This window comes from Chiloscyllium plagiosum, chromosome 1 (genome assembly GCF_004010195.1).
Source record: "Chiloscyllium plagiosum isolate BGI_BamShark_2017 chromosome 1, ASM401019v2, whole genome shotgun sequence".
NCBI classification, from domain to species: domain Eukaryota; kingdom Metazoa; phylum Chordata; class Chondrichthyes; order Orectolobiformes; family Hemiscylliidae; genus Chiloscyllium; species Chiloscyllium plagiosum.
In genome coordinates, this window is record NC_057710.1 from 37463497 (window position 1) to 37477335 (window position 13839).

At 39.8% G+C, this 13839-nt stretch overlaps 1 protein-coding gene across 2 annotated transcripts in view; it reads left to right on the plus strand.

Annotated features, from left to right (window-relative positions):
* rab27b (RAB27B, member RAS oncogene family) overlaps window positions 1-12159 on the plus strand; it is a 137766-nt gene extending 125607 nt beyond the window's left edge. For both annotated transcript variants that reach the window (XM_043721496.1, XM_043721577.1), the window contains exons 5-6: window positions 8591-8714; window positions 10949-12159. In XM_043721496.1, the coding sequence (XP_043577431.1) occupies window positions 8591-8714; window positions 10949-11138 (314 nt within the window). In that variant the 3' untranslated portion in view covers window positions 11139-12159. The remainder of the gene's footprint in view (window positions 1-8590; window positions 8715-10948) is intronic.
* The last annotated feature ends 1680 nt before the right edge of the window (window positions 12160-13839 follow it).

Here is a 13839-nt window from a genome sequence, read left to right on the forward strand (position 1 = left end):
GCCATTTTTGCTTCTTTCAGTATACAGACACAGAAAATAGCACGGTCTTATTCCTCTACAAAACATTGCTCCAGGCTAACGTAATACCTATGGCTTATATTTTAAGTTTAATCAAGAGACATATCTCAATAAAACATATAATCAAGAAAGAACCCACTCTACTCACTACTACAGACTGACTGTATGGCCACAAGTAAAACATCCGTTTGCCTGTTTCTGTGTTGTGACCTTTCCCGAACAGGTTCCTCCAAGATTAGTTGTGAATTTCACTGTTTGTTAATTTTCCCAGATGCACTCCGATGTCCAGTGATACATGAATTCAACAGCAAAGGCAGTAATTGTGCAGGTTCACTGCTGTGGCAGTTAGCAGTGCAGGATTCTTTCTTTCTCTCTCTCTCTCTCCCTCCCCCTCCTGCATTGATCTCACAATGTGTTTCCTTTGTCTGTTCCTCTCCCTTTTAAAAGTGCTGTTGTTTTGACTTTTTTTATTTCTCCAAAGTTTCAAAACAATGCAACAGCATATAAAACAGTAATTGCTGCTCAATGCTGAAACCCTGAAACAAAGACAGTAAATACTGGAGAAACTCAGCAGGTATGGCAGCACTTGTGGAGAGAAACAGTTATAGAGTCATAGAGTCAGACAGCATGGAAACAGACTCTTTGGTCTAACTCATCTATGCTGACCAAGTTTCCCAACTAAACTAGTCCCATTTGCCTGCATTTGGCCCGTATCCCTCTAACCCTCTCCTATTAATATACCTGTCCAAATATCTTTTAAAAGTTGTAAGTGTACCAGCATCTATCACTTCCTCTGACAGTTCATTTAATATGTAAACTATCGTCTGGATGAACAAACTGCTTTTCTGGTCCATTTTAAATCTTTCTCCCCTTACTGTAAAATTACGCCTTCCAGTTCAGAACTCCACTATCCTAAGGAAAAGACCTTTGTTATTCACCATATCTATGCCCCTCTTCATCTCATAAACCTCTATAAGGTAGCCCCTCAATCTCCGACACTCCACTGAAAAATTTCCCAGCCTATCCAGCTTCTCCTTATAACTCAAACTGTCTGGTCTCAGTAACATCCTTGCAAATTTTCTCTGCATCCTCTCCAATTTACTAACTTTCTTCCAAAAGCAGGGTGAACAGAACTGTACACAGTACTCCAAAAGTGTGCTCACCAACATCCTGTACAACCTCAACATGGCCTCCCAACTCCTATAATCCATGCCATGGCCAGTGAAGGCAAACTCGCCAAACACCTTCTTTACTACTCTGTCTACCTGTGACGCAACTTTCAAGGAACCATGTACGTGATTCTCTAGGTCTCTCTGTTTGACAACACTCCCCAGGGCTTTACCATTAACTGTGTAAGACTCATCTTACCAAAACGCAACACCTCATATTTATGCAAATTGCCCATTGTCCAATTGATCCAGATCCCTTTGCAATCACTGTCTACTATACCACCGATTTTGGTACCGTCTACAAACTTACTATCCATGATTCCTAAATTCTCATTTTAACTCCACCAACACTTCTTCAGAACCCAGTAGTAAACCAATAAATCAGTTGGATGCTTGTATGATCCTGCTCTGAAGAAGAGTCGTATTGGACTCAAAATCTTAGCTCTGTTTGTCTCCATCTTGACAGACGCTGACTTTCTCTGGAATTCTCCAGGTTTATTTCATCCCCTGCCTGCTGTTGGTATTGACACATTTATAATGCCAAATTGCATAGGGGGCACCGAACGGAAAATGATTTTGAAATATGTGTTCTGTAACTTTAAAAGAGTACATGAGAAAAATAACCCTGCCACTTCAAAACACACAGATCAATAATGTTCTTGTAAACTGTTTTGCCCAGTCTCCAAAAAGATATAGATATGTGAAAAAGTATTCAGAGTTACTATCCAATATACTTCCATGCCTTAGAGGACTACATCGAAATGACAATCTCAACCAATTAAACTTATTTTCACTGGAGAAAAGGCTGAGGGGAATCACTTTGGCTGTTTTCAAAAGCGAAGGATAAGAACATGAGCTATTTATTATGAATAGCACAAATAGGACTAGAGGGCAAAGGTTCAAAATTCAGAAGACTTGAGCAAGGTTAAAAATGAGAATAAAAGCTTTTTCTGTCACAGAAGAGTAGATATTTGAAATTAATTTGCAGAGAAGGTAATTATTCCAGGGTCAAATTGTACATTTAAAAAGAGATTGGCCTGTCAGATTGAAAAAAGGTTAAAGAGATTTTGAAAAGGTTACAGAAGAAAGGTTAATGACCCTAAAACGAGGATTAATTTTGGCCATTGAAAAGAGATCCATTAGAGAATTATCATAAATGGATGTCACTGGAGTGGACTTGACAAACTTAATTATTTTTTGTGTCTCTAGATTTCAATAGATGTCCTTATTATGTAACAGCCCAACCTACCTATGCTTCAAAATGTGTAATAGACTCTTTTCAAATTACAGAACATTTAATTATTTTAGTCTTGCAAAATAGAATGGAATAGAATAGCCTTTATTGTCACGTACAGTCAAACGAGTGCAGTTAAAAATTGGTGAAGTCACCTCTTTGGCGCCATTTTAGGTACAGGATACCTAGGTACAGATACTTTAAGTGTTTGTTACCAAATTGAAAGACTTAAAAAAAGGTCTAACATAGTTATACAAGGTTCCAAAAAATACTCATTTTAATCAAAGTCCAGAATAAGAGTAAAAAGTATCTTTACAATATCAACCAAACTTTCATTGATTCAAATGAGAATATTTCTATACACCTTGGTTAATTGTTTCCTGAAATTTGGCAGTGAACAGTTGAACAGTGATTTTTATTACAAAATGGGCTTGACTTTAATCTGACATTGAAATAAACCTGCCTGTGCTCTAGGTAACAAAATGACATTCATGAAAAATGGTTAGTTTCGAGGTTAGGTTCTTCCAGAGGCCCTGCCCTCAGACTAAACACACCACATATTTATCACTAATTGCCAACATTTTCTTGATTCCTAAGAAAAAAATAGGAGTATTTGTGACAGAAATCATGCCAAGTAAGAAACAATCCTCCAGTAATATAACTGAGCAAGTTAATATCTTGACTTTGCCAATAATAGCAATCACTGTAGGGAAATAAAAGTATCCAATCTAATGAACAATTTGAAGCAAGAAGCCAACACACTTTAACACAGATTTGGCAGTAGATTGAGGATAGAAATCTACCATCTGAGATGGTGGATGTGAAATGGCCAAGGAAATACCATCATAGACACAAGTGCATAAGTTTAGTCAAAATCTGGCAGCATCTATGGGGAGAAAGCAGAATTAATGTTTGGGGTCCAGTGTCACTTCATCAGAACTTTAATATAAGAAGTTTAGTGTATAAAGTTAATAATGGAAATAAAGCTTGGGAGAAGATGCTGTATAAAAGTGTAAACGTCTGAAAGGTTTAATGCTGAAGACTGCATAACACTGCCCAATTAGATGATGCTTATACAGTCTTATGAGGCAAAACATACTTGGACCTCAGAGGTGTTAAACTTTATATCAAAATCTATCTCAAAGTTTCAGTAACAATGTAACTTATATATAGTAACCATGATGCAATAAACTATTTTATTTAAGACAAGAGCCTTTTCTTGTTCGACTACTAGGTAGCTTTCCTCTCCCACACTAGATCAAGGAGGCCCTGTAGATCCCTCACAGGGAAGCAGATGGTGGTAGCAAATTGGTGGCACAGTGGTTAGCACTGCTGCTTCACAGCGCCAGAGACCCGGGTTCAATTCCCGCCTCAGGTGACTGACTGTGTGGAGTTTGCACGTTCTCCCCGTGTCTGCGTGGGTTTCCTCCGGGTGCTCCGGTTTCCTCCCACAGTCACAAAGATGTGCAGGGTCAGGTGAATTGGCCATACTAAATTGCCCGTAGTGTTAGGTAAGGGGTATGGGTGGGTTTCGCTTCGGCGGGTCGGTGTGGACTTGTTGGGCCGAAGGGCCTGTTTCCACACTGTAATCTAATCTAATCTAATCTAAAAAATCTTCCGGGTGGATCTCACACCAAGGTGAGCAGCGTTGAGGATTCATTGTCACTAGTACACATTGCTGCTTTTGTGTACTGCTCACAGAAGGATTGATCTTTAAATGGATGGCTAAGTGGCTGATCAAGTGAACTGTTTGCTCCAGATGCTGCAGAGCTTGGTGAGTTTTGTTACAGCTGCACCCAACCCAGCAGGAAGGAGTATTCTTTATATTCCAGTTAAGATTAAGGTCACATGTGACCCAAGATTATTCAGTGATGGCAATACCATTGAGCTTTAAAGGTATATGCTGAGGGCCTTTGTTGTTGGAGGTGGTGTCTGGCATTTTTAAAGTGTTTCTTTCCACTTATTAGCCCAGGCCAGAATGTATGAGAGTCTTGTATGCGGGGGTTATTTTAACCCAACTCACCTGACAGGAAATCAATGAGATTGGATTGGCTATCTGTCTTAGACGCAATTGGTTTTCTAGGCGAGAGTGAGGACTGCAGATGCTGGAGGTCAGAGTCCAGATTAGAGTGGTGCTGGAAAAAAAACAGCAGGTCAGGCAGCATCTGAGGAGCAGGAAAATCGATGTTTCAGGCAAAAGTCCTTCATCAGGAATTTTGATATTCCTGATGAAGGGCTTTTGCCCGAAATGTCGATTTTTCTGCTCCTCAGATGCTGCCTGACCTGCTGTGCTTTTCCAGCACCACTTTAATCTGGCAATTGGTTTTCTATTGAAATCAGTGGGATGTAAATCATTTGAAATTCTGTCTCAACTGGTTACTGCAGTAGGGGTACATTTAAATGATTCTCCTGTCTCTCTGTTAGGATTACTTTTTGCCTTTGATTCAGAGGGCTGCAGTTTCAAAGGAATTTTAGCAGCTGGAATGTGCATTGTTAAGGTGCCAAGCTTTGACTGGTGTTTTGAACTGAGGCCCCTACCAGTTCTCATCGCAGTTAATGGAATTATTCAAAGAAGAATAGAATGGTCCAGTGACAACCTGGCTTGTAATTACCTCTAAATCAACACTGCAAGATCCCATCTAATTATTCCTTTCATATAATTTGTGGAATGCTCAAGCGCACTGTAATATTTATGCAAGTAGCAATCGAACTGCATGTGATAATTCAATATAAATTCCTGAGAGATATATAGTAAAGCAGAACTTAAATTCCAAAAGAGCTCTTAGTTGACTCTTCACAAGAACAAAAAATACTGGGACTGCCAGTTTGGGACCATCTTTGTGATTTGATACTTTCCATTAAAGGATGTTAGAAGAGCATAGTTCATTTCATGGCATTCTTGCCTAAGACCATAAGACCATGAGAAATAGGAATAGGTTGGCAATTCAGTTCCTCGAGCCTGCTGTGCCATTCAATTGGATCATGGCTGATTCAATATTCCTCATGGCCTCTTTTCTGCATTTTCTCCATAGCCTTTGATTCTCCTATTATTCAGGAATCTATCTATCTCAGCCTTAAATATCTCAAAGGACTCTGCCTTTACAGTTGACTGTGGCAACGAGTTGCAAAGACTCACAATCCTCTGAGAGAAGAACTTCCTTCTTATTTCAGTCATAATTTGGTGCCCCTTTGTTGGGAGACAATGCTCCCAGTCACATGAGGGGAAGCATCATCTCAGCCTTTACCATGTCAAACCCCTTAAGAATCTGTATGTTTTGATGAGATCACCTCTCTTTCTTCTAAACATCATTAAGTAGAGTTTAGCCTTTGCTCAGAAGACAATCCTTCCATACTAGGGATCATTGTCATGAACCTTCTCTGAACTTCCTCCAATGAAGCAATAACTTTCCCTAAATAAGAGGATCAAAACTGTTCAGTGTACTCTCGACCTTCACTGTGTTCTGTTCTCCTATGTCCCAAGCAACTGCAGAAAACTTCTATTACCCAAGGAAAATGCTAATTAATTGGTGCTAAAATAGGTTTCCCAGTAGCAGGCGACTTGCCATCTGGACACAGAGTGGGAAGAGTGGTCAGATACAGGAAAACATCAGCGAACTAGCCTGACGTGCTCTGGACAGAAAAATACCTTGTCCCCCATCCACCACTATCTCTAGAGGGCTGTGACAAACTCCCCCCCCCACCCCCCCACACGCACACACACACACACAATTTCAGGGCTGGAGCGCCTGATCTGTTAGTGATATTTTAGAAAAAAATTACTGTTTGTTCAATCTATTCTACAGAAATACCTGGATTCCCTAAGAAAAGTTGTCTCTCTGGATGCGATTTTTCTGCTTGCTAAATGTAATCTGTTACAGAACATTATTGTGCCATTTAAGTGCAATGAGCAATATGGCACTACTATTCTTAGAAAGTGTGTTGGAAAATTTTTAGACTGGAACAATATTATTTCACCAAAATAACTTCAATCATTGTGTAATGTAATGGTGTAGTTCAATAATTATGTGACTGTCTGTGAGCTGATGTTCATCAATTGCTTTCATCAATTGATGAAATTCGTGCAAGGTTAATTATTGGAAAAGCTCTTTAGTGTGCTACTTTGATACAGTGACTACATTTTCTAAACTAAATCTGAGAACATACAGAACAGTTCCAGAACAATCATTAAGAAAGAAAATATGAGTTGTGCTGTGTAGTGAGGCAAAATAAATATTTAATACCATATATTTTAATAATGCACACATACACGACAAATGCAAAACAAGTGTTTGTACAATTACTATGGATGCGACATTAAATTTCATTCAGACCCTGTTTACAAACAAGAATGCCGTAGCACCAGGAGTGTCAGTGATTTCTACATGCGTCGATATGATTTACTAATCTAGGCTGATTCAGCTTTGTAAAACAAATTGTAACAAAATTCAAACTAGGATGTTCTGTAGGCACAGCTTTGTAGCTTTATTTTTAAAGATACCTTTGTATTCTGATGCAGAATCTTTCTTCTACTCAAAATAAACACGGATGTACATTTTGGACATTTTTCAGTTCATTCACAGGATGTGGGTTTGGCTGGCTTAGAGATATTTATTACTCATCGTTCATTATTACTTGTAAAAATAACGATGCACTGCCTTCTTGAACTGAAACAGTCCAAGACTTTCTAGTCATTGACATGCATCCAATGCACTTACAACTTTACTTAAATGGGATGACCACTGCTGCAGATGTGGTCTCAGCAATACTTCTTCTTTTGTATTTAATTCACTTTGTGATAAATGGCACATTCTATTAGCCTTCCTAATTCCTTGCTATACTTGCATACTAACCTTTTGTGATTCATGCATATGATGTTCTGCATCACAGAGCTCTCCAATGTCTTACCATTTAGATAATGTGGTTCATTTTATTCTTCCTGCCAAATGTTATGTATGTTATGATCTGTCTGTACTGCATGCAAAACAAAACCTTTCACTGTACCTAGGTACATGTGAAAATAATAAATCAAATCATATGAAAAATCAAAACGGAAAATTTCACATTTTTGTATATTAAACTCCATTGACTCCATTTTTGTTCATTCACTCAATCTACCAATATATTTTTGAAGCTTTCTAACTCTTCTTCACCAATTACTTTCTGATCTACCTTTGCGTCTTGAGCAATATGAGTGATTTGCTAGGCTGTTTGGAGGACAGTTAAGAGTCAACTACATTGCTCTAGGTCTGCAGTCATATGTAGGCTAGCCTGAGTGAACCACTTGGACTTTTTAAACAGTTATCAACACTGTCTTCATGGTAATGATTAGACTTTAATTCCAGATATTTATTGAATTCAAATTCCACCAATGATGTGTTGGAATTTGAACTGAGGTCCTTGGACTATCTCCAGATTGCTTGTCCAGAACACTTACCAGTATGCCATCATCTCCTTCCAAGTATAATGCTAATGTCTCTTCTCCAGTTGGTCATAAATTTGGAAAATCCTTTATAAGGTAGTGTTTAAAGCAGTAATTATATTCTTTAGACAACTCCATTTTCACCAACTCTCAATTCTTGTTCTGCATTATGTGTCATTCAGTCAGTGTTGTAGCTGAGGAAGTCACGAGGGTGCTGTAGAGTCTACATCATAGTTAACAATAATGCCAATGATAGACCGGTCCTGGTTATTTCTCTCTAACAAAGTTATTAATATTTATACATTTCATGGATGATCATCCATGGAAATTCACACTACCTACTCTCTTCGGTATCATACTCTACATAAGACATATTGCAATACGTGAAATTAAAACTTAGGGCATCTGAAGTCCGGTTTTGTGAACTTGGATTGGGGCTTTTCTGCAGTATTGTTTTCCCAGGGATTGAAGGATGAACCTGATTCACTTGGTTCATCCAGGCATAAATAATGAGGATGACTGTTTTACTACTGACATTTTGGTGCAGTCTTCGTCAGTCTGTGAAGTGAGCTCAATCCCCACGGACAAAGTTCCTTTACTCTTTGACACTTGGCTGCATGTCCAGACTTGATACTTTGATTAGATTTCCTCATGCATTTGAAATTCCTGGCTTGCAGCAACTTGGACTGTTTACTACTACCCTCAGTCTGTTTGAGTTACTAATTGTCTTAATTCTTTTCTTACATTCAGGCCAACTTCAAGCAAATGCATATTGTGAAAATCCTGATGTGGTTTTAATTGGAAATAAGGTGGATTTGTCCGATCAGAGAGAGGTACAGGAGTATCAAGCCAAAGAACTAGCAGAAAAATACGGGTGAATGCTTGCACGCCTAACTTTTATTATCTCCTTCAGTAGAATTGCATTTGTATCTATTCATGAAGAAATATGCTTTAAGAAGGAAAAACCTAGTGAATGAGACACACTGGTCAGACTCACTTTTTATATTACCAAGTGGAACCCCAGTCCGAGCAGTGTTTTCATTTCTAAGTATTACTGGATTCTCCCTCTGACTTGTCAATATATCTGTAACTGACCATCAAACTAATTGTTGAAAATTGGAAAGTTAAGGTAAGCCCTGACTTGAATTCTGGACAGGATTTTGGCATTTGGTACAGTAATGTGAGTTCAGAACTAATTCAAAAAGAACACCCATGCTACTTCAACTCCCAGGACACATTCAATCCTGCTTGCTCACTTCCCACTCGTTTTGGGGAGGTGGCCCGAGAGTGGAATGGGAACATATGAACAAACAAGTTAGGAGGAGAAGGAGGCTATTCAATAGACCGTAGCTGATCTTATTCTAACTTCAAATCTGCATTCCCACCTATTCCTGTTATCCTTTCACTCCCCTATTTAATAAGAATCTATCTACCTCCAAAGACTCAAGACACTGTGAGAGGGGAAAAAAAACCTAATCTCTATTTTAAATGCTTGATCCCTGATTTTTAAACAGTGACCCCCCACCCCTGGTTCTTGGCTCTCCTATAAAAGGGAAACTCCTCTCCACATTCACCCTGTCAAGACCCCTCAGGATCTTATGTTTCAATTAAGCTACCTCTTCCTTTTTTTTTCACTCCAGTGGATACAAGCACAGCCTTTCCAGCCCTAACTCTTATGGCAATCCTCTTATTCCAGGTCTTAGTCATATAAACTGTCCCTGCTTCCAATGTATTTACAATTTTACTGAAATAGGGTGACCACTAATGTACTTTGTACTCCAGCTGTGGTCTCAGAAGTACCTGAAGCATATTTAGTTAAATTTGTGATAAATAATACATTCTGCTATCTTTTCCAATTACTTGCTGTACCTGTAAATTTCCCTTTTATGATTCATACATGAGTCCCCCCAGATTCCACTGCATCACAGCGCTCTGCAGTCCCTTACCATTTAGATATTAGGTTTCATTTTTATTCTTCCTGCCAAATGGACGATTTCACATATTTCTACATTATACTCCATTTGCCACATTTTTGTCCACTCACTTAATCTATTATCTATATTTTTGTTGCCTTCTATCTCCTCCAAATAACTTACTTTCCTACCTATTTTTACGTCATTAGCAAACGTTGCTACGATACCTTCCATCCTTTTATCTGAGTCATTTTTATAAATGTAAATATAAAATGTAAGCATTTGAGGTCCCAGCATTGATCCTTGTGGCACACTACTCATTACATCTTGCCAGCCAAAAAAAATTAACCATTTGTGCCTGTGTTCTACTTCCTGTTAACCAATCTTCTACCCATGCCAAAATGCTACCCCCTAAGCATTAGCTTTAATTTACTGCAATAATGCTTGTAATGCCACCTTATCAAATCAAATGCCTTCTGCAGAAAATTGCATGGCATACCTGAAAGAGGTGGCTGGATAGTGGCGAGAACTGTCTCTTGGGAGCATAGTGGAGGGTACAGCACAGAATCAGTGGTAGAGACGGTCTAAACCAGGGTGGCCAACTGTCTCAAAGGTGGACTTCACTTTCTCGGGCAGTGAGTGAAGATGCTTGGGGAGTCTCCTCTCTCTGTTGTCAAAGTACCTTTGGTGCTTCCACACGTTGATGCAGTAACAAGGATGTCTACAGCAGGGACCAGTTGGTATTCTGCCTCTGCATCACAAAACAGATGAAATTGATGCCAAAGCCACAGAGTTTGCCAGGCCTTTGATTAGGAGCGTTTGACATACGGGGAATAGATGCGATTTTGACAGAGCCTGAATTGGATGCAGTCATCCCTTTAAAACTTCATTGAGCAGTAAGATCCATTTTTATTGACTGCACATGATATATTTTGTGAGCTGTGCCCGTGCTATTTATTGGGGAACGATGCATATATGGTACCATGTTTGATTCTAAGCAACAGATTCTGTTGTACAGCTTAGCAGAAACATTGCTTGTATGTGTTTTTTAATGATATGATCTATCACGTATTGGGTTCCTATTCAATCTTTAGATCATAAATACCATGTGTGGGAAATGAAATGTTCACATTGGTGTGCACTTTACTTCCTTTCACATGGTACAAACAATATCTCATGTTCTTTTCTTCCCTAGAATTCCCTACTTTGAAACGAGTGCTGCCACTGGAGCTGGCATTGATCAAGCTATAATCGCATTGCTGGACTTAATAATGAAACGCATGGATCAGTGTGTCGACAAGAGTCAAATACCTGATTCAGTCAATGGAGGATCTGCCCAAAAACTTGAACCTGCTGACCCAAATGAGAAAAAGTGTGCCTGCTAGAAACAACTTCATCAAAGCTAGAAAGATCTTTTGCATGTGCAAATGTTTTCTCTCGAAGGTTTATTTTCCTATATCATTGTATTTTCTTTTTTATAACTTTCTTCCGGCCATCTTCAGCGGTAGCTTATTATTGTAGATGGAACTGTTGGGTGTTGCCATCTGGGAGTTGATAAATGTCAGTTAGAAAATTTGACTTGTGGATATGTACCTCAATAAAGTGTATAATTGCCCAGCCAAATTAACAGCACTTATGCTACTTCTGGTGAACAATTGATGCTGCCTACTGGTTACATAAAAAGTAAACAAAACAGTGTTCTCTCTTATTGAAAATTAACTTATCCATCGAAAATAAGGCCAACATATTGCAAAACGTAATAGCTAACTGACCCCATGGAGTAACTAATGTTGGGCAGTCTACAGCCCGGAGGACTCAACATTGAGTTCTCCAATTTCAAATAACCTCCCTTCCCAGCCCCTCCCCCTCCCTTTCACCCCTCCATGCCACCAACCGGATTTATTTCTCCCATTGGCCGACCAGGTCGTACCCTCTATCTGCCTTCACCTATCCCCACCTCACTGTCCTGCCCCACAACCCCCTTTATCTGCGGGTCCTCCCACACCAAACCCCAGTCCTGAAGAAGGGTTACACCTGAAATGTCAACTCCTCCACCTCCTGATGCTGCCTGGCTTGCTGTGTTCTTCCAGCCTCCTGCCTGTCTCCTTTGGATTCCAGCATCTGCAGTTTTCTTTTGGTCTCATAAAAGAACATTTGCAATCTTAATTAAATATTTTGACTTCCTTTGAAGAGACCCATCCCTTTTTGGTAAAATGCTTTTGAAGAACGATCTTAGTTTGTTTTCATCCATCCCCAAACTTCTGTTGACAAAAACTTCAGTATTCATTCATTCATTCCCCCACGTTGAGAAGATGATAAAGTTTGCAGCTTGATTAATAGTCTTGCACCTTGGTGTTTATGTACTGAAAGCAACAATATAAAACATTTCTAAGTCTTTCCTTTCAATGTAGTGTTAATTTGCTGTATTTATGAGACATTGTGTCAAAGGAACTAGGCATGAAAACTATTGTTGATATATTTTTTTAAAAATGTATCCAGTTTAGAGATGTTTATACAGTCTGGAGAAGGTAAGACTTGATCCCAGATCTCTGAGGTAGGGACACTACAACTGTGCCATAAGAGTCCTACCATTTGTGGATTAAGTGTGGTTAGTACTGAATTTCACCTGCATCAGGCCTTGGACCCTCAAGATAACATGATGGCTGCTAGAGTATTTGCAACATTTTAAGAGTCAAAAACAGCCATGTTTGTACATGTATTAGGCACTTTGGGTTGTCTGAATGCAAACCATACAGCTTATTGACACCCAAAACTAGTAGAACTTGTGAGACATAATGAGAAGTTCTGAAGCCAGCAGTGCATGGACAGTGGAAATGAGGCCAGAGTTGTTGAACGGATGGGACAACCTTTCTTCTCCATCTCTAATTGCCCAGAGGGCAGTTAATTGTCAATTACATTAGTGTGGATCTGGAGACACATATAGTCCAGACCAAGTAAGGATGGCAGTTTCGTCCCCTAAAGGACATTAGTGAATCTGATGGGCTTTTCCTGATAATTGACAATGGTTTCACAGTCACCATTAGACTCTTAATTCCAGATTTTTATTGAATTCAAATTCTCCCATCTGCCGTGGTGGGATTCAAATCCAGGTCTCCAGAACATTACCTGGGTCTCTAGATTAACAATCCACTGATAATACCACTAGGCTGTTGCTTCCCCATTGACATTGTAGAAAATGACATCGGAAATAGATGCTGATGTGATCCCAATTCCTCCGAGCTTTCCCCTGGGAGGGTTATGATCACATTGGAGAACCCTGTGGCTGAAGTGGGAAGTCAACTGAATAACTTAAGAAGGCAGTTAAGAGCAATTTGGCACATGGATTCTCTCATTCTGAACTGTGACTCCAACCTGACAATTTGGAGAGGCAAAAAGCACAATGGTAAAGACTTCCTTGGTGAAACAAGCTGGGAATGCTTTGACTGCTTACATTCAGGAGCTAGGCGAGAGGCAGTTGTTCGAAACACTCCGTCTCTCAGAGGGTGCTATCATTGCTCATCAGGTGACTGCTAAATTCAAAGAAGGCACTTCACCTGCCACCTTGCTGCTCACATTCAATACAGCATGGGAGATATTTATGCTACTAGACCTTGCATTGCTGCTGAGGGGCATGTGCAGAAACCACACCAACAGCAATGGTACCTGCAGCAACAGGACCAACAGGCAGCTGCCTGCTCCTCAGTCACACTCCCCTCCACAAAGCAGTCAGGATGCGCACCTATATGCAGCTGAAAGGAGGTAGGACCCCATCAGTACAGGGTCTACAGGGAAAGGATCTGTTGTCAGGCATGTGTGAGCATTGGCACCTCAGGACATTCAGGCATTCACAGCAGGTCACTGCTGACACTGGCATCTTCATAGAACAAGACCTCCTTATCCAATGGGCCAGATGTCATTACCCATGGCTAGCAAAGTGTCAGTCACTGGACATTATTCTCTCCCTTCACCCCACTCCATCTAATTCCTCATCCCTACGATTCTGATTCTCACCAAGTTGTGCTGTCCATGAAAAGAGAGAAAGCAGAGTGGACTGTGTTCATAATAGTGTGTGTGCACAAGAGCAGG